The sequence below is a fragment of the Puma concolor genome, chromosome A2, assembly GCF_028749965.1.
Source record: "Puma concolor isolate L17-30 chromosome A2, mPumCon1.1.hap2, whole genome shotgun sequence".
NCBI classification, from domain to species: domain Eukaryota; kingdom Metazoa; phylum Chordata; class Mammalia; order Carnivora; family Felidae; genus Puma; species Puma concolor.
This window is the reverse complement of record NC_141668.1, coordinates 96431878-96457681: the sequence shown is the minus strand read 5'-3', so window position 1 is coordinate 96457681 and position 25804 is coordinate 96431878. Positions and strand designations below refer to the sequence as shown.

At 37.3% G+C, this 25804-nt stretch overlaps 1 protein-coding gene across 5 annotated transcripts in view; it reads right to left on the bottom strand.

Annotated features, from left to right (window-relative positions):
* SUGCT (succinyl-CoA:glutarate-CoA transferase) overlaps positions 1-25804 on the bottom strand; it is a 781793-nt gene that overhangs the window by 674884 nt on the left and 81105 nt on the right. For all 5 annotated transcript variants that reach the window (XM_086697015.1, XM_086697014.1, XM_025929553.2 and 2 more), the window contains exon 7: positions 3491-3582. In XM_086697015.1, the coding sequence (XP_086553141.1) occupies positions 3491-3582 (92 nt within the window). The remainder of the gene's footprint in view (positions 1-3490; positions 3583-25804) is intronic.

Below are 25804 nucleotides of genomic sequence, written 5' to 3'. Positions count from 1 at the left end.
CAGAGATACAGCAGTGACCAAGCAAAGACCATGGTCTTATGAGGCTTATTATTCTCTTGGGCACATTTTAGGCAGCCAGTAAACATTACACAAGAGAAATTAGATACAGTCAGGCCTCCAGACTCTTAATCAAATGCTTTCTCCCTACAACGCATGATTGATTCACTAACTGTAACATATCATATCATGTAGCCTGTGTAGGCAAAATGCAAATACAATAAAAATCAAAATTCATTCTTCAGGCAGTATGGAGAGTGGATATAGTGTCAGGGTGTAAGGAGTAAAGGAAATCTGGGTTAAAAGTCTGGCTTTTGCGCTTCATATACCATGACAGCACTCTGGACAAGTTATCTAACCGTTTAAGCTTTTGTTACAGAATTTATCAATGCCTACCTAGAAGGATTGATGTGAGGATCAAAACCTGTAACAGCGTATGTAAAGCATCAAGCGTGGGTCCAGGAGAGTGCAGGCATTGGTTAGCTTTTCCTCCACAATCAAATATGAATCTTATCTGACAACACCACAGCATGCCTAACCTAAAAGGCCAGATTTGAGATCTAATGGAAGTCAACTGTAACTGGTTTGCTTAAATTTCATCATAGAGACTGCCTTCACAAATTTTATCCTACATTCTATACTTAGGTGATACCCCGTTGGGATAAAAAGCGCAATATTATCCTGTTATTTAAAAAAAACATGCAGGGCGCCTGGGTGGCTCAGTCAGTTGAGTGTCCAACTTTGGCTCAGGTCATGATCTCAGGCTTGTGAGTTCGAGCCCTGCATCAGGCTCTGGGCTGTCAGCCCAGAGCCTGGAGCCTGCTTCAGATTCTGTATCTCCCTATCTCTGCCCCTTTCCCAGTTCACACTCTGTCTCTCTCTCTCTCTCTCTCTCTCTCTCTCTCTCAAAAATAATTAAACATTTAAAAAAGAAAAACATGCATTTTGAGGTTTTATTATCATGATGCTAGTCTATATATTAGGAACATCACTTCATTTTCTAGGAAGAATTATATCAGATCATCACTTAAAAAGTATGTATATATAATAATGTATCTTCTCTTTTTATCAAACTGTTAATTAATATAAGACCCTAAAGACTAAGTTCAGCTACCATGTCCTACCTCTCCAACCTAATTTTCCCCCATCTTTGTCAGCTCACAACAATCCAATGACACTGGCATTCTTTTGGCTCCTCAAACGTACCAGACTCTCCAGCATTTAGACACCAGCATTGGTCACCAGGCTGATGCCTAACTGGGTCGCACCTTATACATCTGGTCCTCAGAGAAGCCTTCCCTGACCAACCATCCCGACAGTGTTAGGCTGCACAGTGTAGGGTGATGTGGTGAAGCCTCAGGACAATGATACATGATAGAGAAGCCTGGGTTCCATTCAGTCATCTGACAAGGTAGATAAAAGTTCACGAGCAATATGATATAACTGGCAATAATGCATCTGCATTGGCTAGTTGAAGATATCAGCCAGAGCTTTTGGAAGTATTCCTTCCTCTGCCAAGGGTATAAAATATTGCTGACAACAGGGAGTACTATTAAAGGGAACTCCCAATGTGGCCTAATTCTCTCCACTTCTGCTTTTATTCTTTGCTGTCAAAACACATTTTGCAGAGAACTTTGGAAGTACACTATTATAATGGTCTGAGGCACACTGTTGTATATGTTAATAGTATATAGAGCACTTTTTCAGAGTTCTTTTTATTTGTATTTAATGTTTACTTTCTGCTAATGTTTGTTTTCTCCACTTAAGGACTGTGCCCCCCCCCCCGCCGCCCGCCGTTGTGTGCTTTATCACCAGTGCCTGCCAGTTCCCAGCATAGAGAGGGAACATGTGCAATAACCATTCACTGGATCAATTAAGATATAAAGATGTGTCCGTGTGAAAGAAAGAAATACAGTATATGGAAGTTAAGTTTACCTAATACATGTAAAGTACATAAAGTAATGCTGGGCACTTAGTAAGCACTCAATGAATGTTGTCTTTATCTGCTTAGCTAGAACAAAAATCTCCCAAGTAGGATAACAGAAGACAGAACAGCTGTTAGTGACTGACAAATACTAAGGTTGAGCACATGCTGGGTGGTTACCCCTGTCAGAGTATATATCACAGTGCACTAAGGGAACCAGAGTAATGCTTCACAACAACTGTTTTTAAGTTATTTCATTTTAACATGTGAATATACAAATTTAAAAGTCCAAGATCCAGGGCGCCTAGATGACTCAGTCAGTTAAGCGTCTGACTCTTGGTTTCAGCTCAGGTCACGATCTCAAAGTTCATAGAATCAGGCCCTGTGTTGGGCTGCGCTGAGCATGGACCTTGTTTGGGATTCTCTCCCTCCCTCTCTCTCTCTCTCTCTGCCCTGCCCCCACTCTCTGTCTGTCTCTCTCTCTCTCAAAATAAATACATAAACATTAAAAAAAAAAGAAAGTCCAAGATCTTTTCACATATTCATTGTTGAGTTCACTACTCTTAAAACAAAACCACCCACGATAATAAAGTCTTGTACACATAAGCACTTCTATGGGATAGAGCAAAGAGATATATCCATCCTCCATTCTCCTGGCGGATGGAAAGAAAACTGGTGCCCTTAAATATTTTAAGAAAAGGCTATACACATTTTTCTTAGACTTGTGAAAATGAAACAGGCAATAAAAGCAACAAATACTTGTATCTCAAGACACTGAAATCCCAACAGCTGCTTTAAAATTAATAAAAAGAAGGAAAGGCAGCAAAAGAGAAGACTCAAGGTCACTCTGCTTCCGTTTAACCCAAAACTGCAGGAATATTTCCTAAAGAATTCAGTGACTAAAGTGATTCAGGGAAGGAACACCTAACTGGGAAAAGGTTTTAGACCTACCAATCCAATCTGTTTTGGAAATGGATGTCTTTAATTATTTTTATTTATTAGACTTTCACACTTTTTTTTAACTTCCACGCCATTCTTACCGTTTTCTCACAGAGTCCATTTTCTAAGAGCCTTCAAGTCAACCAAACACATTTTAGTCATCTCTACATTTTTTAGGAAATTCCCAACCTATTATTAATAAAGAGGGTTTGTTATAAAATCAAATTATTCTCCCACTGTCAGAACCTAATGTATATAACAAATCAGACACAACTCCACCTGACGCTTTAAGCAACAAATTTTTAAATACATAACCACTTATTAATACTCCAGAAGGAAAAAGAGACCTTCCGCTCTGTACATATGCCAAATGAAGGTACGGTCTAGTCAGCCATTCTACTTGACAGAAGGACTATTCCTAAGTTACATCCGGGTGCCTATACCAAGCTTGAACAATATAATACATGCAGAAAATGTGTTCATCGCTTGATCTGTTGCTTCTTGCTTTTTAAAAAGATTGTTATAAAATTAACTCAAATTTAGGCTTATAGGTTAATGAAGAGGAAAATCCCTTTGGAAGAAACAGGGAGTAAATTTATGAATATTCTAAAGCTAAAGAATGATACCTACCTCAGGCCCTGTGATGTGCATCAGACCAGAAACAGCAGAGGCAACAGCATCATAACCAGCTCGCTGAGACAGTGGACCTGTCTGACCGTACCCTAAGACAAGAATAGACATAGTCAGTAACAAGCCGGGGGAGCAATGGTACAATAATGTGTTAAAAACTCTTTGTATCCAGAAACCTTGCAGCAATTTATTACTATTACAAGGCATATAATAGTATCCCTTGAAAGGAAGCAACAAAAATTATTTATGATCTTATACCCCAAAAGGGTGCAAACTGGAAACTCGAGGTCTGAATCCCACCTGCATGAATGTTCTGTCTGGCCTGAAGAGTGTCCTGGAATGTTTTTATTGAGTTTCCAGCTGTTTAAAAAGCAGGAGATAACACATAAAATGCAAATCTCTGGCTTTTCTTGAAAAATCAGAAAATAAGTTCAAAACTAGGTCCATGCAACAATCAATTAGAGTAAGTAACAGCTCTTTCCTTTACAGAGGGAAATAAAATTCTCCAATTTGCCTTTCCTCCACCAGTCTTACTCCTTTATGCCTAAGCCTAATTCACTCCCAGACTCCAATCATATATGTTATTCTTGTTCTGTACAAGCCAATAATACAAAGTAAAATAAAACAATAAACCAATGTCCCTCTGGAATCTGTTTACATATTTTCTCAGGTATGCAAAAATATATACACAAATGATGATTAAAAACTTTGAACATAAATAATATGATTGCATGACCTAACAGTGTGTTCTAAGATTACAAACAGAAGGTGAAGGTATCATTTTTTTTCCTCCAGCAAAAATCAAGAGAACACAAGAAATAGTTTCTCCTGCTCTCCTAGGTTCCTAAGTCCTGGCACTTATTGTTGAATAATAAAGAGTATTTCAGGTGCTACATGAATCTGTCTCCAAATACCATGTTATCAACCAAAGAGTGAACACATGAAAAGCCTTCCAGATCCGTAAGCTATTAGCTGAAATTTCCTGTATACCTTACTTTAGAAACCCAGAAAGGGGTGCCTCAGGGCCTTTGCTTGCCTCTCCAGTTACCTGGGACATTCTCCCTCCATTTCATTCCATATATCCATATACATCACTCCCTCACATCCTCCAAATCTGCACTCAAATGTCTCCTTACCAGAGAGGCCTTCCCCAAAGAACGTTTATGAAAGAGCACTCTCCCTTCTCACTCTTAATCCGCCTTATCTGACTATATTTGTCTTCATAGCACTCATCCCAAGATATATAACATAGCTATATGTTTACTGATTTAGTCTGTCTCCTCCCTACCAAAATGTGTGCTCCAGAATTTTTTTCCATCTGATTCACTGCTGGGTTCACAGCATCCAGAATAGTATTCAATAACATTTATTGAATAAGTGAATACTTGTTACATAAAATACATTAAAAGAAATAATCTATAGCAACTAAATTAATAAAGAAACCAAAGAACTTTTTGTTTTGTTTTGTTTTGTTTTTTACCAAAATTGCAATCTAGGAGGTGCCTGAATTTTCCTCCTCCCACAGACACACCAAATGCACAGCTCCACGTGGACTAATTCCCTCTGAGAGAAATCCAGAATTAGTTGTTTGACTCCTACATGGTGTAATGGAGAAAATACCCACATCTGAATGGGCAGGAAAGGCTGAGTCACACTCCTGCCATAAACCCCACTCCTGGCACAGCACCATCCAATCAAGAGGAAACTCCCAGCTCCAACTTCTCCTTCAGGAGTAAAAGGTTTGGGCCACATATCAGGTGTCCCAACTTTTAAGGCTCCCACCTGAGGGAAAGGCCCCCAAAGCACCTCGCTCTGAGATCCAGCAGGACTAAAGCAGAACTAAAGCAAACAAAAACGAGTCAATGACAGGTGCATAAACACTAACCACAAGCTATCTTCCCAGGGATCAGCACAGAGGGAGCAGGCAAAAACGTCCATCTCCCAGCTTTTCCCTACAAATGGTCTCACTGCATAATTTATAAGCTACCACCTGAGGATTTGGACTGTAATCAACATATATCTAGGTGCTGACTGCAATTCTACCTGGAATTCAAAAGAGCTAGTGGTTCATACTCCAATAATAACACCAGGTCACCAGCATCTCTCTGGAAAGAGCTTCTACACATGTCTGGCACCCAGGCTTTTGTAACTATTGCCCAAGGGATGGGCCCCCAGATCACCTGACTCTGACAGCCAATGTGGGTTTACATTCACAAGTCCCACAGTGCTATACCTGCTATAAAGAAGCAGTTTTTAAACAGGCAAACTTTGTGGCGCCTGGGTGGCTCAGTCGGTTGCGCATCTGACTTCAGCTCAGGTCACGATCTCACGGTCCGTGAGTTCGAGCCCCGCGTCGGGCTCTGGGCTGATGGCTCAGAGCCTGGAGCCTGCTTCCCATTCTGTGTCTCCCTCTCTCTCTGCCCCTCCCCCGTTCATGCTCTGTCTCTGTCTCAAAAATTAATAAACGTTAAAAAAAAATTTTTTTAATAAATAAATAAACAGGCAAACTCCATGGCTATACATCAGGCTCAGCACAGAAAGAGAGCACAAAAACACCTATCTCCCAGTTTCTCCACAGAAGGAGTTTGAATGCATACTTTCTCAGGTGTTGTCTGAGGACCAGCTTCTAATAAACCTACATGTACGTGTTAACTGCTATCTTCCCTTTGGGGACACTGATGGATCTTGGCACACACTCAATCAGCAAAAGACATGAAGAACAAACACAATGGCTTGGGCAATCATAAAGATTTGAGAGGAAACTTGGAGCTCAGGCCAGGGTGATTAATGAGGTTTGTCTCCTATACAAAACTGGTCTCAAGACTGAGAGAGGTGGCTGTTTTAGCTAATATATAGAAACCAACACAGAGAATCAAGGAAAACGAAGAAACAGGAATATGTTCCAAACAAAAGAACACGGTAAATCTCCACAAACTGACCTGAAGGAAATGGAAATTACTTTTCTGACAGAGAGTTTGAAATAACAATCATAAAGGCAAGATCAGAAGAGCAATGCATGGTCAAAGTGAGAACTTCACAGGAAAGTAATGCATGACCAAAGTGAAAATTTGGACAAAGAGAGAGAAAACATTTAAAAGTACCACAGAAATCATAGAGCTGAAGAACACAATAACTAAAGTGAAAAATTTGGTAGACGCATTCAACCACAGACTAGATCAGCTGGAAGAAAAGATCAGAGAATTAGAAGACAGGCAGTGGAATACATCCAATCAGAGGAACAAAAAGGAAAATGAGTGAAAATAGCTTATGGGCTTATGGGACATCATCAAAAAGACCAATATACATATTATAGAGGTCCCAGAAGAAGAAGAGAGGCAGAGGAGAGGCAAAAGTTTACTTAAAGATATAGTGCCTAAAAACTTCCCTTATCTGAAAGAAAAAACATGATATCCAGATCCAGGTAGCCCAAAAATACCAAAAAAGATGAATCTAAAGAGACTCACACCCAGACACATTATAATTAAATTGTCAAAACTTACTGCCAAAGGGAGAACCTTAAAACCATCAAGAGAAAAGCAACTTGTTGCATATAAGAGAACTGTCATAAGACTAACAGTAGATTTTACAAAAACTATGCAGGCCAGAAGGGAGTAAAATGAGATATTCAAAGTGCTGAAATAAAAAAATTGCCAGCCAAGGACACTCTATTCAATAAAGCTGCCTTTCAGAATTGAAGGAGTAATAAAGAATTTCCCAGATGAACAAAAGCTGGAGGAATTTATCCCCACTAGACCAGCCTTGCAAGGTATGAAAACAAAAGAGTGCTAACTGGTTACATTAAATTTATCAAAGTATGACACTTTGGTAAATATATAGCTAAATTCAGAAAACTCTAATGTTGTAATGGTGGTGGGTAAGTCACTTATATAACTGTAATATAAAAGTTAAAAGACAAAAGTATTAAGAACTCCCATAACTACAGTAATTTCTTTTTTTTTTAGGTTGTAGGTTTTTATTTTATTGTATATATAATTTCTTGTCAGATTGGTTTCCATACAACACCCAGTGCTCATCCCAATAGGTGCCCTCCTCAATGCCCATCACCCACTTTTCCCTCTCCCCCACTGCCCATCAACCCTCAGTTTGTTCTCAGTATTTAAGAGTCTATTATGGTTTGCCTCCTTCTCTCTCTGTAACTTTTTTTTCCCCCTGCCCCTCCTCCCTGGTCTTCTATTAAGTTTCTCAGGATAAGAGTGAAAACATATGGTAACTGTCTTTCTCTGCCTGACTTATAGTAATTTCTAAATAGATACATAATATAAAAAAATATAAACTGTGACATCAAAACATTAAAATGTCAGGAAAGAATATAAAAATGTTTGTATACATCTAAATTAGGTTGTTATCAACTTATAATAGACTGCTATAATTATAAGATGTTTATGTAAGCCTCATGGTAACAGAAAGCAAAAACCTGTAACAGCTACACAAAAAAGAAAGAAATCTAAGCATAACACCACAGAAAATCATCAAATCATAAAAGAAAAAAACAAAAGAGAAAGTAAGAAACAAAGCAATTACAAAACAACCAGACAACAATTAACAAAATGACACAGTTAAGTCCTTACCAATCAATAATTACTTTAATACAAATGCACTAAGTTCTCTAATCAAAAGACACAGAGTAGCTAAATAGATTAAAAAAAAAAAAAAGACCCAACTATATGCTGCCTACTAAAGACTTCCTTAAACTTTAAGCACACAGATTGAAAATGAAAATATAGAAAAAATATTCTATGCAAATGAAACCAAAAGAAAGCAAGGGTAGCTACAGTTATATCAAGTAAAATAGACTTTAAGCCAAAGACTCTAATAAGAGATAAACAAGGGTATTGTGTAATGATTAAAAAAAAGTCAATCCAACGGGAGGATATAACACTTGTAAATATTTATGTACATGCTTCTAAACAACCAATGGGTCAAAGAAGAAATCAAAAGATAAATAAACATCTTGAGACAAATAAAAATGCAAATACAACTTAACAAAACTTGTAATATATAATATATAAGCAGTTCTAAGAGGGAAGTTTACAGTGATAAATGCCTACATTGAGAAAAAGGAAAGATCTCAGATAAACAACCTAATTTCACACCTCAAGGACTAGGAAAAGAAGAACAAACTAAGCCCAAAATTAGCAGACAGAAGGAAATAACCAAAATCAGAACAGCTAGAGACTAAAAAGATAACAGAAAAGATCAATGAAACTAACATCTCTTTTTTTTTTAAATATAAACAAAATAGACAATCTTTAGTTAGAATAACCAAGGGAAAAAAAGAGACAGAACTGAAATAAATAAAACCAGAAATGAAAGAGAAGTTACAACTGATGCCACAGAAATACAAAGGACACAAGAGACTATTATTAACAATTATACAACAACAAATTGGACAACCTATATATTGGACAACTGCCAAAATCTAAAAGAGGAGGGCTTCAAAACTCATTTTACAAGGCCAGTATTATCCTGACACCAAAACCAACAAGGACACTAAAGAAAAGAAAATTACAGGCTAATAACCCTGATCAACATAGATGTAAAAATCTCAACAAAAATTAGCAAACTGAATCCAACAGAACATTTTAAATACACCATGATCAAGTGGAATTTATTCCAGGAATGCAAGGATGGTTCAACATCCACAAATCAGTCAATGTGATACATCACATCAACAAAATGAAGGTTAAAAATCATATGACCATGTAAATAGATACAGATAAAGCATCTGACAAAATTCAACATCCATTTATCATAAAAGCTCTCAACAAATTGAGTATACAGGGAATGTACCACAACCTAATAAAGGACATATATGACAAAACCAGAGTTAACACCATACTAAATGGTGAAAAGTTATCAGCTTTCCCTCTAAAATCAGGAACAAGAAAATAGTACCCACTCTCACCACTTCTATTCAACATAGTATTTGAGGACCTAGCCAGAGTAATTAAGCAAATTAATTGAAGAAAAAAAAAGTGCATCCAAAGCAGAAAGGAAAAGTAAAATTGTCTGTGAATGATACAATCTTACATATAGAAAACCCTTAAGACTCCACCAAAAACTGTGAAAATAAACAAATTTAATAAAATTTCAGGATACAAACTCAATATACAAAAATCTGCTGCATTTCTATACACTAACAACAAATTATATGAAAGAGAAATTAAGAAAACAATCCTATTTACAACAATATCAAAACAATAAAACATTTGTAATATATTAACCAAAAAGATAAAAGATCTGTACGCTGAAAATTATAGACATTAATGAAAGAAACTGAAGAAGACACATTAAATGGAAAGATTCCCCAAGCTCTTGGACTGGAAGAATTAACATTGTTAAAATGTCAGTGTTACCCGAAGCCACCTACAGATTCAACACAATCTGTATCAAAATCCCAATGGCACTTTTTATGAAATTAAAAAAATAATACTATAATTTATATGAAACCAGAAAAGACCCTAAATAGCCAAAGCTATTGTAAGCAATAAGAACAAAGCTGGAAACACCACATTTCTTGATTTCAAAATATATTAAAAGCTACAGTACTCAAAACAGTACATGGTACTGGCATAAAAACAGACAAATAGACCAATGGAACTGAATACAGAGCCCCCCAAAAACCACAAATATATGGTCAACTAATCTTTGACAAGAGTACCAAGAACACACAATGCTAATTGACATTCTGTGCAATAAGTGGTGCTGGGGGGAAAAAAAAAAAATATTTATATATATATATATGCAATATATATAAATATAAATATAAATATAAATATAAATATAAATATAAATATAAATATATATATCTCCACATGCAAAAGAATGAAATGTATCCCTATATTACACTATACACAAAAATCAACTCAAAATGGTTTAAATACTTAACTGTAACATCTGAAATCATAAAAGTTCTAGAAGAAAACATAAGGAGAAAACTTCTTCACATTGCCCTTGGCAATAATTTTTTGGATATGACACCGAAAACATAGGCTAAAATAGACAAATGGAATTACATTAAACTAAAAAGCTTCTGCAAAGCACAGGGAACAATCAGAAATGAAAAGTCTATCTACAGAATAGGAGAAAGTATTTGCAAACCATGTAACCTGATAAGGTGTTAATATCCAAAATTTATATGGAACTCATACAACCAAATAGAAAAAAAAACAAATAATCTGATTTAAAAATGAACAAAGGACCTGAATAAACATTTTTCCAAAGAAGACATAACAAGAGACCAATAGGTACATGAAAGATGCTCAACTTCATTAATCATCAGGGAAATGCAAATCAAACCCACAATGAGATATCACCACACACTTGTTAGGATGGCTATTATCAAAAAGACAAGAGATGACAAATGTTGGCAAGGTTCTAGAAAAAAAAAAAAGGAACCCTTGAGCACTATTGGTAGGAATGTAAGTTGGTATAGCTATTATGGAAAACATTATGAAAATTCCTCAGAAAAATAAATTAATAATAGAACTCCATATGATACCACTTCTGGGTATATATTCAAAGGAAATGAAATCAGTATCTCAAGAAGGTATGTGGACTCTCATATTCAGTGCAGCATTATTCACAATAGCAAAGATATGGAAACACATTGTGCATTTTGAATATATACAATTTTGTCAATTATTTCTCATTTAGCTTGGGAAAAAAGAAAAAAAAAGATGGATATGTAAAACAAAATCTCCAGATAAAATTATCACTTAGTATTAAGAAATTAAAATGGTTCAAGATTAAGTTATATTTATCAGTACCGTTGACAAAAAAGATGTCACAACAGGTATCTCCTATATGCCTTATTATGGAAAGTTTCACATAAATAAAAGTTGGAAGAATCATATAATAAATCCATTAGCAACTTCCATAATTATTTATTCATAGACAATCTTCTTTCCATTGCACTTATTTTTCAGCTAAAACTATTATATGAAGAACAAAGTAAAAACCATAAAAAGTCTTGACTCAGGTAAAAACTATTCACACAAAATCCTAGACTCTGCCATGCTGGTGTTCCAGTTTCAGAAACAAAACTTGTAAATTCTGAACTGTTACTTTTTAAATCTTTAGAAAAGCAAAAATGGAAAAAAAAAAAGCAAAAATGGGATATGAAGGGAATATAATGGGAAATAAAGCATAAGGCAATATTTCTCCAGAAATACAAAAATTAATACCAAGCGTTAGGAGTGAATTTATATTCCAGGGCAGTTAATTTACAACTGTAAAGGGCGCTCTAGACCAGCCTTCCAGTATTCCACACAATAGTTTTTAAACAGCTGGTATCTCCAACATACCAACAGCTGGTATGGTGGAGCAGAGAAAAGCTCCACCATAAGAGAGGAACGTTGGGGCGCTTGGGTGGCTTGGTTGGTTAAGCATCTGACTCTTGATTTCAGCTCAGGTCATGATCTCAGGGTCATGGGATTGAGCGATGCATCAGGCTCCAAGCTGGGCTCCACACTGAGCTTAGAGCCTGCTTAAGATTCTCTTTCTCATGGGGCGCCTGGGTGGCTCAGTCAGTTAAGCGTCCGACTGCAGCTCAGGTCACGATCTCACGGTCCGTGAGTTCGAGCCCCGTGTCGGGCTCTGGGCTGATGGCTCAGAGCCTGGAGCCTGCTTCCCATTCTGTGTCTCCCTCTCTCTCTGCCCCTTCCCCGTTCATGCTCTGTCTCTCTCTGTCTCAAAAGTAAATAAACGTTAAAAAAAGATTCTCTTTCTCCCTCTCCCTCTGTCCCCACCCTCTCTCTCTCCAAAAAAGTTAAATAAAAATTAAAATTTAAAAAAACCTGTTAGCTCAACAGGAAGTCAAGAGAAGGAATTAAGTTTCAGTCCACTCTCAGGTGCTCAAGAATTAGGAGTCCAAATCCCTCAAATCAATCAAGGCCCATCAGCACAACTCTATATGGAGTCTTCTAAATAAAGGCCTGCAGGAAAATATGCTCAGAAAAACAAACAACAGGCTAAATAAAAGTGCACCAAAATAGTGGCCTTGTGATACAAATTTTCTTGTTCAGTTTACAACAAAGAGGAAGCACAAATACCAAATTACCTTAAATTACAACTTCCAAGTACTTTTTTTTTCATCTAACTTCTTTTAACTATTTTTTTCTGTGAGCGCAGAGGCCAACATGCAGCTTGAACTCACAAACCATGAGATCATGCCCGGAGCCAAAACCAAGAGTTGGACACTTAACCACCTGAACCACCCAGGTGCCCCCAAGTACTTCTTTTAAAGAGAGATGTATTTGCTCTCATGGAGACAGTAGGGCATACTGAGTCAGAAGATGAGTTTTCAGGACTGAAAAAAAACATGGATCCACATTATAGTTCTGCCAACTACTAAATCGTCAGCAATTTATTTGATCTTCCTGAGCCTCAATGTCCTCATCTGTAAAATGGCAATATTCACACTTATCTCATAGATTTCGTATGAGGATTTTATTTGATAAGACAGCATAAGCAAAGTGTATTTTACATCAAGGGCTAAATACACTTCATTAATAAATATGCCTTAATCAGTATACTAATAATGCAGTAGCTTACCCTTTCCACAACATGTTGAGAATAACAAAAAGAAAACTACCTTGAGGTATGTTGAAATGATGACAATAAATATTCTAAGCATTGCAATTACGTTATTTAATAATACATAAAAATTGAAAATTTTTGTACTTGAAAGCTTGCATATGTTTGTTTTGGAGAAGAAGCGGACAATAATAAAATATATATATTTTGTAATACTGATGAGGGTCAGGAGCAGAAAAATGTTCACCTTTAGCCCAGAAGGCTGACCTATAGCCTGCGTAGTGCCGACAAGGATCAAACATGCGCTGGTTGCTACATTTATCTTAAAGGGTCTCATGACTGCCTGTACATCCCACTGATAGTTAATATCGAACTGAACGATAAGTATGAGGGAAATCGTGTAAAGGTAGTTTTATGAGTAGAAATTTGAAGAAGACAGTTATGATCTAATATGCCTGGTATGTCCTCTCACCATTAAGCACTAAGCATATAATCACCAGCTTCATACAGCAAAAAGGGGGGTCTTTCTGTCCCCAGGTCCTGTCCCTGTGCTACTTAAATAAATTTCGTAAGTTGCACCGTACAACCTCTCAAGAACTCTTTCTTGACCATTGTACTTGATCAGCCTGCAACAATATGAGTCAAAAATTATTCCACCTTTTCATCCTACACTTAACCTTAACTATCTGAATACTGACTACCAGGACTATTAACCAATATTTCTGACAATAAATATAAAGGGTTTTGTTGTTGTTGTTGTTTTTGTTTTTTCTTTTTTTTATTTTTTTATGAAATTTATTGTCAAATTGGTTTCCATACAACACCCAGTGCTCATCCCAAAAGGTGCCCTCCTCAATACCCATCACCCACCCCCCCTCCCTCCCACCCCCCAAAAGGGTTTTTTTTTTATTTTTTTTAACATTTATTTATCTTTGAGAGACAGAGAAGAGCACAAGCAGGGGAGGGATAGAGAGAGAGAGGGAGATACAGAATCTGAAGCAGGCTCCAGACTCTGAGCTGTTTTAAAGCTGGGAACTGATATTATCAAATAGTATTTTGTAAAGATTACTCTGTTGGCAATGTGAAGATTGATTTATTAATAATTTATTAAAAGGCTGAAAAAATGATAAGCCTGGGATCCAGATAGTTCTTTTTAATTTTATTTTAGCTTACAATTCCAAAATAAGTATAATCAAAACCTAAACTAAAGAGAAGAAATCTAAGCATGTCAGTTTTATTGCATATTCAAGTAATGGGGTGAGGAAAATTAAGGAGGTTATGGAAAATCAGAGAGGAACGCCACACATTCATTCATTCTTTCTCTCGCTTTCTTTCTTCTCTCTCTCTCTCTCTTCTCTCTCTCTCTTTCCCTCTGTCTCTCTCTCTCCCTCTCTCTCCTCTCTGTCTCTCTTCTCCCACCCCTTAACTTCATTCACATTCATTTTAAGGAGCAACCTCGCCATCTTGTGGCTTTTATGAACATTGACCATAAAGCAAAACACATTTCCAGACCTACAAGCAAAACTGTGAGGAAAAGAAACTTAAAGGGAAAAGATTTCTTCTTTTAATATTTGTCCTGAATACCACATGATCTGGTCTGCCCGCTCCTGGCTTCACCATTTTTCTTCTTAATTATATCTGTGTTTTCCCTTTGTCCTTAACTTACGAGCACTTAGAAAGCAGGAGCTCCCACGGGTGCTTTTGTTTTCTATAACTCCTATGACACCTCCCACAGTGCTCAACACGCTATCAAAGGTTAACCTTTTGAAGGTCAAACACCCCTCTGACAAACTGGCAAGAAGTTAGAACTCCTCCCCAGAAGAAAACAACAAAACATTTCAAACCCCGTTCATGCACCCCTAGTGAAGAGGCAGGTTAAAGGACCCTCTGCAAGTTACCATTGCTTGCATCTATCTACTCCAGGCCCACGGCACCTGCATCATCAGTATAACTCTCCTGCTGGGGATCAGTTCAAGGACAGCTATGAGGCTTCCCAGCAACTATGAGCTCCAGCATGTGGCTTTGGCCTGATAATAAAAAGAAAAGGGGGGAACGAAACACAGCATCTCTCATCATTAGCCTCCTGCTCTGGTCTCTCTCCCTCATGCTTGCCTCTTGTGTTCCTGGTGATCTTCCTAAAATCTAAATCAGTGTGTCCTACTTTCCTGCCTAAAGCTTTCTAGGGGCTTTCCAAGCCATCTAGAGTAAATCCAAACTCTTCATGTCCGTGTCTTAGTTCTTGCCTGCTCTCTGGACTAATCTCATCAGTTTTCCCACTGCCCTCTACCTTGAGTCCCCCTGTTATTCTTACTGTTCTCTGAATACACCCACAGCTTATTTCCATCCTGGAGACGTTGCACTACCGAGAATGTTCTTTCTTCCAGTCTTCCCATGCCAGGCTACTACTGATTATGTCATCCTGAACATACCCTCATCAAAAAGGCCTTCCCTAACTACCCAATCTAAAATAGACTTCTAGGAACTCCCTAGCACTTTATCATATTTTCAGTCTCTCTAAAGTACTTATCACTATCTGATGTTTAATTTTTTACATGAATATATATCTCCCCTATAGAATGTTAGCCCCATGAGAACTGTGACCAAGGTGAATATTCTCTGTGATTCCTTCAGCACCTAGGTTAATGTCTACCAGTATCTCAGTAAATGTGTGTTAAACAAATGAATGAATATAAATAAATAAGCTAGGGAAATAAAAATAACACTTATCTTACTACTGGCTATAACACAAAGATTAAATTGTACCTCCTCTAGTAATACCTGAAATAACCTGTTTGGGGCTTGGGGAAAGGAACAGTGTGGGAAGGTCCAGGCAAACTAAATTTCCCAGGTTCAACCGCTGACATTCCCCAAGAGTCCATACATATTTGGCCCCCTCTCTTATTCTCAGTGTTCTCATGAATTTCATCCATACCGTGGCCTCAAACAAGATACTGGCAACACCCTATCTAGAATAATAATGACGATTTATCAAGTTACTATGTAGTAGACACTGATAGATTTTTGTCCATTAGAATCACTTAATTCACATAAGACCCTTATGAGTTAGGTACCATTATCACTTTTTTACAATTATAAAATCTGAGGCTTAAAAGGTTAAGTGACCCATCCAAGGTCATACAGATAAGAAGTAGCAGAACTAAGATTTTAACCCAAGTCTGAATCCTTATACACAAAGATGTTTGCTTGTGTGTGTGTACAGACACCTCCACCAAAAAATCGAAAGCACCACAAGTTTAAAGATGCCCTAAACAGAAAGTATTACCCCAGCACATTCACCCTCAAGATCACCAATCCAGACTGGGAGACCACTTTTGTTTCACTGAGTGAAACTTCACCCATACATTTACACAACTCCAAAACCTAAAAGTCATCCTGGACTCTTTCAGTTCCTGCCCATGTCCAATTGGTCACTAATTCCTTATTTGATCTGTTAAGTAACTCTCAATCCATCTAAGTCCTTATACATTGCAATAGCTTACTTACTGGTCCCCCTGTCTCAGTTTGTTCTTCACATGGCTACAAAGATCTTTCAAATACGTAATTCTGATCATTTCTTTCATTAAAATTTTTTAATGTTTTATTTATTTTTGAGAGAGAGAGAGAGAGCATAAGTGGGGTAGGGGCAGAGAGACAGGGAGGCACAGAATCTGAAGCAGGCTCCAGGCTCTGAGCTGTCAGCACAGAGCCCGACACAGGACTCAAACTCATGAACCACGAGATCACGACCAGAGCCAAAGTCCAATGCTAACTGACTGAGCCCCCCAGGTGCCCCTTAAATTCTTATTAAGTTGCCTATAGTATAAAAATTACTTAGTATGACCAACTGAGTCTTTTGTGACCTAGCCTCTAACTACCCCATACATCTTATCTCCTGTCACTCCTCCAAAACAACTCATATTCAGTATAGCTGCTCTCCAAATATGCAAGGCTCTTTCATTAACTCTGGGCTTCTCTCTGTACATGCCATTTTACTTGTGATCCCCACCTCCCCCATCTGTCTAGGAAATATAAACCTCCTCAAGATACAGACTTAGTCAATAATGGCTATTATGGACAATAAAGAAGGAGGTTTCAAAGAGGACTACTATCTATCCTGTTGATAAATTCAAAACAAAAGAGGAGTATGTTTAAAGTTAATACTATGGCTATTATCTAGATAGTTAATACTACTATTCCAGCAGCTACAGAAACTCCAACAATATATTATTTACCAAAGAAGATTAGAAGGCAATAAAATATTTTATAGCAAATAATGTAGTCCTTAAAAACGTATATTAATACAGTTGGTCAACTGCACAGGTTTGAACTGTGCACGTCTACTTACATGCAAATTTCTTCCAAAAATACAGCACAGTACCATAAATATATTTTCTCTTCATTACAATTTTTTTAAGTTTATTTATTTATTTTGAAAGAGAGAAAGAGCACAAGTAGGGGAGGAATAGAGAGAGAGGCAGACAGAGAGAATCCCAAGCAGTCTCTGCACTGTCAGCGCAGAGCCAGATGCAGGGCTCAAACTCACTAACTGAACCATAAGATCATGACATGAGCTGAATCAAGAGTTGGATGTTTAACCCACTGAGCCACCTAGGCACCCCTTATGATTTTAATAAAATTTTCTTTTCTATAGCTTACTTTATTTAAAAGTACAGTATATAATACACACAACATACAAAATATGTGCTAATCTATTGTTTATGTTATTGATAAGGCTTCCAGGCAACAGTAATTAGGCTATTAGTAGTTAAGTTTTGGATGTCAAATGTTATACACAGATTTTCAACTGCATGGGGGGGGGGAGTCAACAGCCCTAACCCCCACATTTTCAAGGGTCAACTGTACCTGAACTTTGTTTCTTTCTTTGCTCATTTTCTCATGTACAAAATGTTTCTGAATTAAAATGATAGATTATGAACTAATAATTGATTTTATTTTTAAAGGATATTAATTTTCTTATCTGTCCACTGAAAAGGCCTAGAACCAAAGACTAACCCAGTGGCAATGAGCATTCTTAGTATCCAGACTGTGGTCTCTAAATGCCATTTCCTACTAAAAGGAACTAGGATTCATGGAGAAATGGTTGATCCCAGGATAGAGCAGGAAACATACAAAATTTACCTAGAATATCTTGTTTGGCCAGAAATCAAGGATCCTATCAAAGACTACTGGTCATGTCAAAAAAATATGCAGATGCCAACTTGAACTGGCCTGCAATGACCAAAGATGAGACGATTTTGAGTATGAATCAAAATAATAGCTGCAATGGACTGAAACGCATCAAATATGGCAAATTTTGAGAATTCATAATGATATTTTTTTAAATCATCAGTCACCCTTGGAGGATAATAGGGAATAAATTTGTTATTATGACAATTGGTGAATAAAAGGAAAGAATTTACATCTGTGTTGCCTTTGCTTGTCAAATACTAATCCAATAGTTGAGGAGAGGATATTCTTTTATGGAAATTTCCCAACCAATATATGAAGAAGGACTGGCAAAATTAGGATATTATCATTTCATAATTCCTAATGAATTAACGGATGTAGGCAATCATCATCAATGGCTTCTAACATCACAAAGAGAGCAAAAGCCAGCCCTTATATGCCTCCTAATGGAACTACACATCACCTTCTGTGAAATACCCTTCTATTTAATGTTTATTTATTTATTTTGAGAGAGAGAGAGAGAGTGCAAGCAGAGGAAGGGCAGAGAGAGAGGGAGGGAGAGAATCCCAAGCAGGCCCCGTGTTGTCAGCACAGAGCCCGACATGGGACCTGATCCCATGAACCATGAGATCACGACTGAACCAAAATCAGAAGTCCAACACTTAACCAACAGACCCACTCAGGAGCCCCTCTATGAAATATCCTTAACAAAAAAAAAAATCAAACCAAAATCTGAGCAAACCTGCAGATGCCAATTTTTTAAAGAACAACAACAAAATTAAACACATGGGCACCAAGATAAATAAACTGATATTTTAAACAAATAAGTTGTGGGGCACCTAGGTGGCTCAGTTGAGCCAAAGTGTCTGACTTTGACTCAGGTCATAATCTCATGGTTTGTGAGTTCCAGCCCCATGTGGGGCTGTGTGCTGAGAGCTCAGAGCCCGGAACCTGCTTTGGATTCTGTGTGTGTGTGTGTGTGTGTGTGTGTGTGTGTGTGTGTGTGTGTGTCTGCCTTTCCCTGCTCATGCTTTTTCACTCTTAAAAATAAATAAACATTTAAAAATTAAAAAAAAAAAAGTTGCAGGAAAAACAAGATTGAGGAGGAACTATCAAATTAAAGAAGATTTAAGAAACATATCAAGGGGCGCCTGGGTGGCGCAGTCGGTTAAGCGTCCGACTTCAGCCAGGTCACGATCTCGCGGTCCGTGAGTTCGAGCCCCGCGTCAGGCTCTGGGCTGATGGCTCAGAGCCTGGAGCCTGTTTCCGATTCTGTGTCTCCCTCTCTCTCTGCCCCTCCCCCCGTTCATGCTCTGTCTCTCTCTGTCCCAAAAATAAATAAACGTTGAAAAAAAAAAAAAGAAACATATCAATCAGTTGCAGTGACTAGACTTCATTTGGATGCCAGTTCAAAATTAACAAACTATAAAGAGAAAGAGGGAGGGAATTGGGAAAATTGGAACACCAACTGAATATTTAATAATATTAAGGAATTATAGTCCCTTTTTTATTTACATGTGATGACACTGAGTGTTGATGCTTTAAAAATAACCCTTTTTTTGGATATATTCTGAGGTAGTTAGAAATGAAATGATATAAAATCTGAGATGTGTTCTTAAATAATCAGGGGAGAGAGAATATGTGGGATTATAGACAAAATAAGATTGGTCATAAAGAGATTATGGGTGTACCTCAAGAGCCGTTATACTCTTCTGTCTACTTTCCTGTAACTTTAAATTTTTCTACAATAAAATGTCAAAAAATCAATTGTCAATGATAGGAAAATTTCATTTTGTATGCCTGAAAGTTCACCAAGGCATATTTGAGCTGAATGGGTCTGGGGCAAAAATTATGGCTTTACAAATGAGAAAACTGAGGCCTACAGAAATTAACTGACTTGCCCAAAGTCATAAAGCCTATCAACAGCAAAACTAGAACGAACACTCAAGTTTTCAGTTTCCCAATCGGGTTCTCCTTCATCTAAACAGGAGAGTTTTATTCTATTCTGAAGAATCTTCTTGGCCACTTTCTATTTTATACAATTAATCCAATAATAATAGTTAACATGTACAGAGCACTTGCTATGTGCCAGGAACTGTGCTGGTGCTCTGTACATGTTTAAGTCTCATGAAACCTACATGAGGTATTTTAATTACCATTGAGAAAAATGAAATTTTGAGAGACTAAGTGCCTTACCCAAAGTCACACAGCTGCTTACTGTGATTCTATATATAATTATCAAACTGTTGACATTCATTACTGTGTAACCACTTTTACAAAATATTTCCATGAGTATCAAAAGCGCACACATTGTTCAAAGACCAGAAATTTGATATATTAATCACTAGGTTTGTTCCCTCAATAATCTTTGAAATTAGACTCCTCACTCTCTATCACAGGGAGGCATCAAAACTGGGTAACTAACTGTACAGCACCCAAGCATCTGAAATATAATACTAATAAGCATATGTTCCTAGTCAGAAAGGGTAAGTGAATTTGTAAGTTAAGCAGTATTCTGCAATGTGGCTAAAGCATACTAAGCAAAATAAAAAATAAAAAACAGCTTACACTGACGATACATGTCTTTATCACAGAATTACCACTTTGTTTTACAATACACAATTTTATGACGTTAATATAAAAGTATGTGTGTTCAAGAATTGTTTCTTCTGCAGACATTTCATTTTCCCCAACTAGTTAACATAACAATAAGCACACAGTAAGTACTTAATAAACATTTGTCACCCAACTGGTGCATATTTTTGTATTTTATACTATTTCATGCATGCCTATGATATTCTTCACATAAACTATCAAATGTTTTTATTTTTATTTTTTAATATAATTTATTGGCTAATTGGCTAACATGCAGTGTGTAAGGTAAGTGTGTTCTTGGTTTTTGGGGTAGATTCCCATGGTTCATTGCTTACATACAACATCCAGTGCTTATCCCAACAAGCCTCCTCAATGCCCATCACCCATTTGCCCCCTCTCCTTCACACAGACCCCCATCCATCCTCAGTTTGTTCTCTGCATTTAAGAGTCTCTTATGGTTAGCCTCCCTCCCTCTCTGTTTGTAACTATTTTTTTCAAATGTTTTTATAGGATTGACAGGAGTTAGGGATAACTGGGTATCAAGATACAATCCTGTCTATAATATACACAATGTTTTTTTATGGAAAAGAGATCAAAACTCTTCAATAATTCCATCATCCAACAGGAATCTACAGTTTCAAAGACTGTCATGATCATGTCAGTGCATCATGCTAAAAGTGACTAAACTACACCTCAATCACGTGCATACAAACACACACGCACACACACACAAATTATCCTAAATTCCTTAAGACTTATTCAAGTAGGGAGGGAAAAACACTATTACAAACCAAATTTAAATAATGAAAATAGGGGCGCCTGGGTGGCTCAGTCAGTTAAGTGTCCGACTTCGGCTCAGGTCATGATCTCATGGTTCGTGAGTTCGAGCCCCGCGTCGGGCTCTGTGCTAACAGCTCAGAGCCTGGAGCCTGTTTCAGATTCTGTGTCTCCCTCTCTCTCTCTCTCTCTCTCTGACCCTCCCCCGTTCATGCTCTGTCTCTCTCTGTCTCAAAAGTAAATAAACGTTAAAAAAAATTTTTTAAATAATGAAAATAAATTGCAGAATTTGTCCTGAAATTAAGAATCCAAATATATTTTCACGGGATCTATTTTAAAGAAACTATATTAGTAGTTACATCCATATCCCAAGAGTCAATATTTTCTATTAGACAAATACAGTTCACATTCTGACAAATGCCCATAAAAATCATTAAAGAACAAACAGAATGACTATTGCTATATATATTCTTCCTTTTCATGTACAAAATCAAATTTTAAATGTCAGAAAGATAAAACACACCCTATGAGTTGAAAAGAAAATAAAAATTGAGCCAGACTCTCACGTAAAACCAACTCCCTATAGCTAGATTCCCACACCCCAAACAGCAGCACTACGTCAGACTGTGAAAGAACATTCTAGGCAAAGACCATAAAAATGTTCATTACTGACCTCTTTTGAGAGACTAAACATCATCTCAAATTAAATCCAGATAAACAGATAACTCGATTGAGTAACAAATTAACAAGAATCACCTTTAGCCTTCGTTCATTGCCAAGAAAAAAATATTCAATTAAGTACAGTCTACATCTTTATTTAATAGAGATCAATGAGGGGGAAAAAAGGATAACAGTAACCCAAGTAAGAAAGATATCAAATAAAATCCGGTAATCCTTGAACTGCCCAAAATCGCAAATAATTAAAGTCTTTCCAAAAGTACAGACTTCTGGGTAACCAATGTTTCCAAAATAAGCAAATACACATAGTATTATATGTGTATACAATAAATCCAAAAGCAGGAAAATAACATGAAATAAAGAGGAATAGTATAACATGTAATGACACTGGTGAAAATAATCATTTGTAAAATAAGCTGACGGAAGCTTTTAAAAGTTTGCAGTTATGAAGACGTCTAGTGCTTAGATCTTGGTTTGTAAATACCATTCTCCACTCAGTGGAATCAGGGCTCCTTGGAGAAATGGTCAGTTCCAGGACTGGGACAGGGCAGGAGTGGGGGGGACACAAAACAGGATAAACCTAGACCATCTCATGCCAAAACTTCAGAAAGTGCTCAAAAGATGGTGAGCACATATCAAAAGAATACAGAGGACATCTTGAAGGTGTTCCCAGTGGCCAAATCTGGGGCATTCTGAGCACCAAAATATATAGTGAGAATAAAGGATTGGAACTGATCGAATAAAATATGAATTCAAGAGTCAACCCCGATACAAGTAAATAAAGGAAAGGGAAAGCTCTTCCTTACTGTAGAAAGTCAACTAATAAATGTAGAAGGAATGGTAGAATTAGAAAATCACTAACATCATCATAACAATGGTAAACTCAAGTAAGAACTATCAATATGTGACAAAAGTAGTGGATGGTAGCTTAAGCAAATACCAGAATATTTACAAAGTCTCAAAGTATACTGTCCCTCACCCATTACAACATCTCCCTTTAACTGTAAAAGAGAAAACAATAACTTTACCCTGTAGAAACTACCACCTAAACCCAATGGTCAAAATTACATTGCTAGTAATAGACTAATCAAAAGCATGTTCCTCCTAGGGGCGCCTGGGTGGCTCAGTCGGTTAAGCGGCCGACTTCGGCTCAGGTCACGATCTCACAGTCCGTGAGTTCGAGCCCCATGTCAGGCTCTGTGCTGACCGCTCAGAGCCTGCAGCCTGTTTCAGATTCTGTGTCTCCCTCTCTCTCTGACCCTCCCCCGTTCATGCTCTGTCTCTCTCTGTCTCAAAAATAAATAAACGTTAAAAAAAAAAAAAAAAAAAAAAAAAGCATGTTCCTCCTAAATACTGAGAATAAACTGAGCGGGGGGGGGGGGAGGTGGACAAGAGGGGAAAGTGGGTGATGGGCATTGAGGAGGGAACCTGTTGGGATGAGCACTGGGTGTTGTATGGAAACCAGTTTGACAATAAATTTCATATTAAAAAAAAAAGAAACCAATTTGACAATAAATTTCATATTAAAAAAAAAAAAAAAAAGCATGTGCCTCCTGACAATGCACTGAGAACTTAGCATCCCTTCTGTGGCATGAAGGTCAAAAGACCTCTCTTGAATCTCTTCATGAAGAAATATCAGACAAATCCAAATTGAGGGATAGTCTACTAAATAACTGACCTACACTCTTCAAAAATGTCAATGCCAGGAATCACACAGAAAGACTCAAATGCTACAAAGATAGGCCAGATGAAAGGAGGATAAAGAGACATGACAAATGAATACAATGCAACCTAGCTTTTCTTTCTTTTGCTGTAAAAAGACATTAATGGGGCAATAGATAAAACATCAGTTAAGTCTGAAAATTGTACGACAGTATTTTTCAATGTTAATTTCCTGATTTTGGTAATTGGTTACATAACAGAATTCTATGTTTTTATGAAATACAAACTAAAAAATTTATGGGAAATGGGCATCACATGGCTGTAGCTTACTCTTATTGGGTTCATAAAAAATGTAGACAGGGGCATTTGGGTGACTCAGTAGTTTAAGTGTCAGACTCCTGATCTTGGCTCTGGTCACGATCTCACAGTTTATGTGCTGATAGCATGGAGCCTGCTTGGAATTCTCTCTCCCTCTCTCTACCCCTACCCCACTCATGCTGTCGTTCTCTTTCTTTCTCTCAGAATAAATAAATAAACTTTAAAAAATGTAGATAGATGACAGATTAGTAGATAGATAGATAGATAGATAGATAGATAGAAGCAGAAAGAAGTATAAAGCAAAAGTATTTGTATATCCAAGTCAATGGGATTGGATGGGAAGCAGAAAACTGGTTCTCTAACCTCTGAGTTAACATGGAAGCAGACAGTCATGCTGGTGTGTATGCTTTCTCTCAACCTCCCATCAAAATACCTATGGAGAGAAATAGTAAAGATCAAAACATATAATAAACTATAAGTAATGAGTTCTAACACACACCTAAACACCATTAAACTCGGCCCTGTGCTTAAGGAAGAAAAGGAAAATAAAAAGGAAGACGAGGAGCGGAAGGCAGCAGTGGCCAAGGAGGAATAGCTAACATTTCCTGAGCACTCCCTTGTAATAACCCTGTAACAACCTTTATAATAACCCTTTCTTACAATGACCCTAAAATTTACAGATGAGAAAATTGCACTTGCAAAGGTTAAGTAACTTATCCAAAACCACGTAAGTAGTAAGTGACAGAGCCAATATTTGAACCAGTCTACTGTATAGGGGACAATGCCCCCTGCTCTCTTTGCCCTGCTTTGATCTGAGCAGCTCTACCTTTATCTGTGTTAGGCTTCTATGGAAGATATTCGAAGAAAAGCCTCAATAACTTTAAAACACTATATTACACTATTCTCCCTCACAATGTTGCCAGACGACTCACCCTAAAGTTGCAATGAGATTATCACTTGGGAAGACACAAGACAAAGTCTATAAAGAGGTCAGGACAAGCTAAGTCCAGTACTTTAAAGCAAAGCTTCAGGAAGGAAAAGAACACCCACCACAGTGCTCAAACCCAAAATAGGAACTTGGATAATCATTTCATTTCTAGTAAATCAGTTACAACATTTTATTCCACTAATATTTATTGGATAAGTATCTACTGAATATCTACCATGTGTAAATGTTACTTTCAAGAAATCAGTAGCATTAAGAAAACTCATGAGTGTCCAATAATGACAGAATCCAACTCTGTGTAGCTTCCCCATTTGCTAAGCTTAGTTTCTAATGCCTCCATGTTCGGGCATATGTTGGAAGGGATGGGGGTGGAGAAAAATGAGAAGAGGTATGGTCAGCAGGGAATGTCTTCTTAATTGGTACTATCATGGTGATCTAGACTTGGCAGGGGTTTAAAGCCTACTTGTTTCACAGAGTACTTTAATGGGTTCTTCAAAGACCTCCCCTACTCCATCAGTGGGGGTCTCTTACCTCCAGGGTCTCTTTACACTGGTCAATCTCTCCCTTTTCCAGTTAATCACTTATGATCCTTC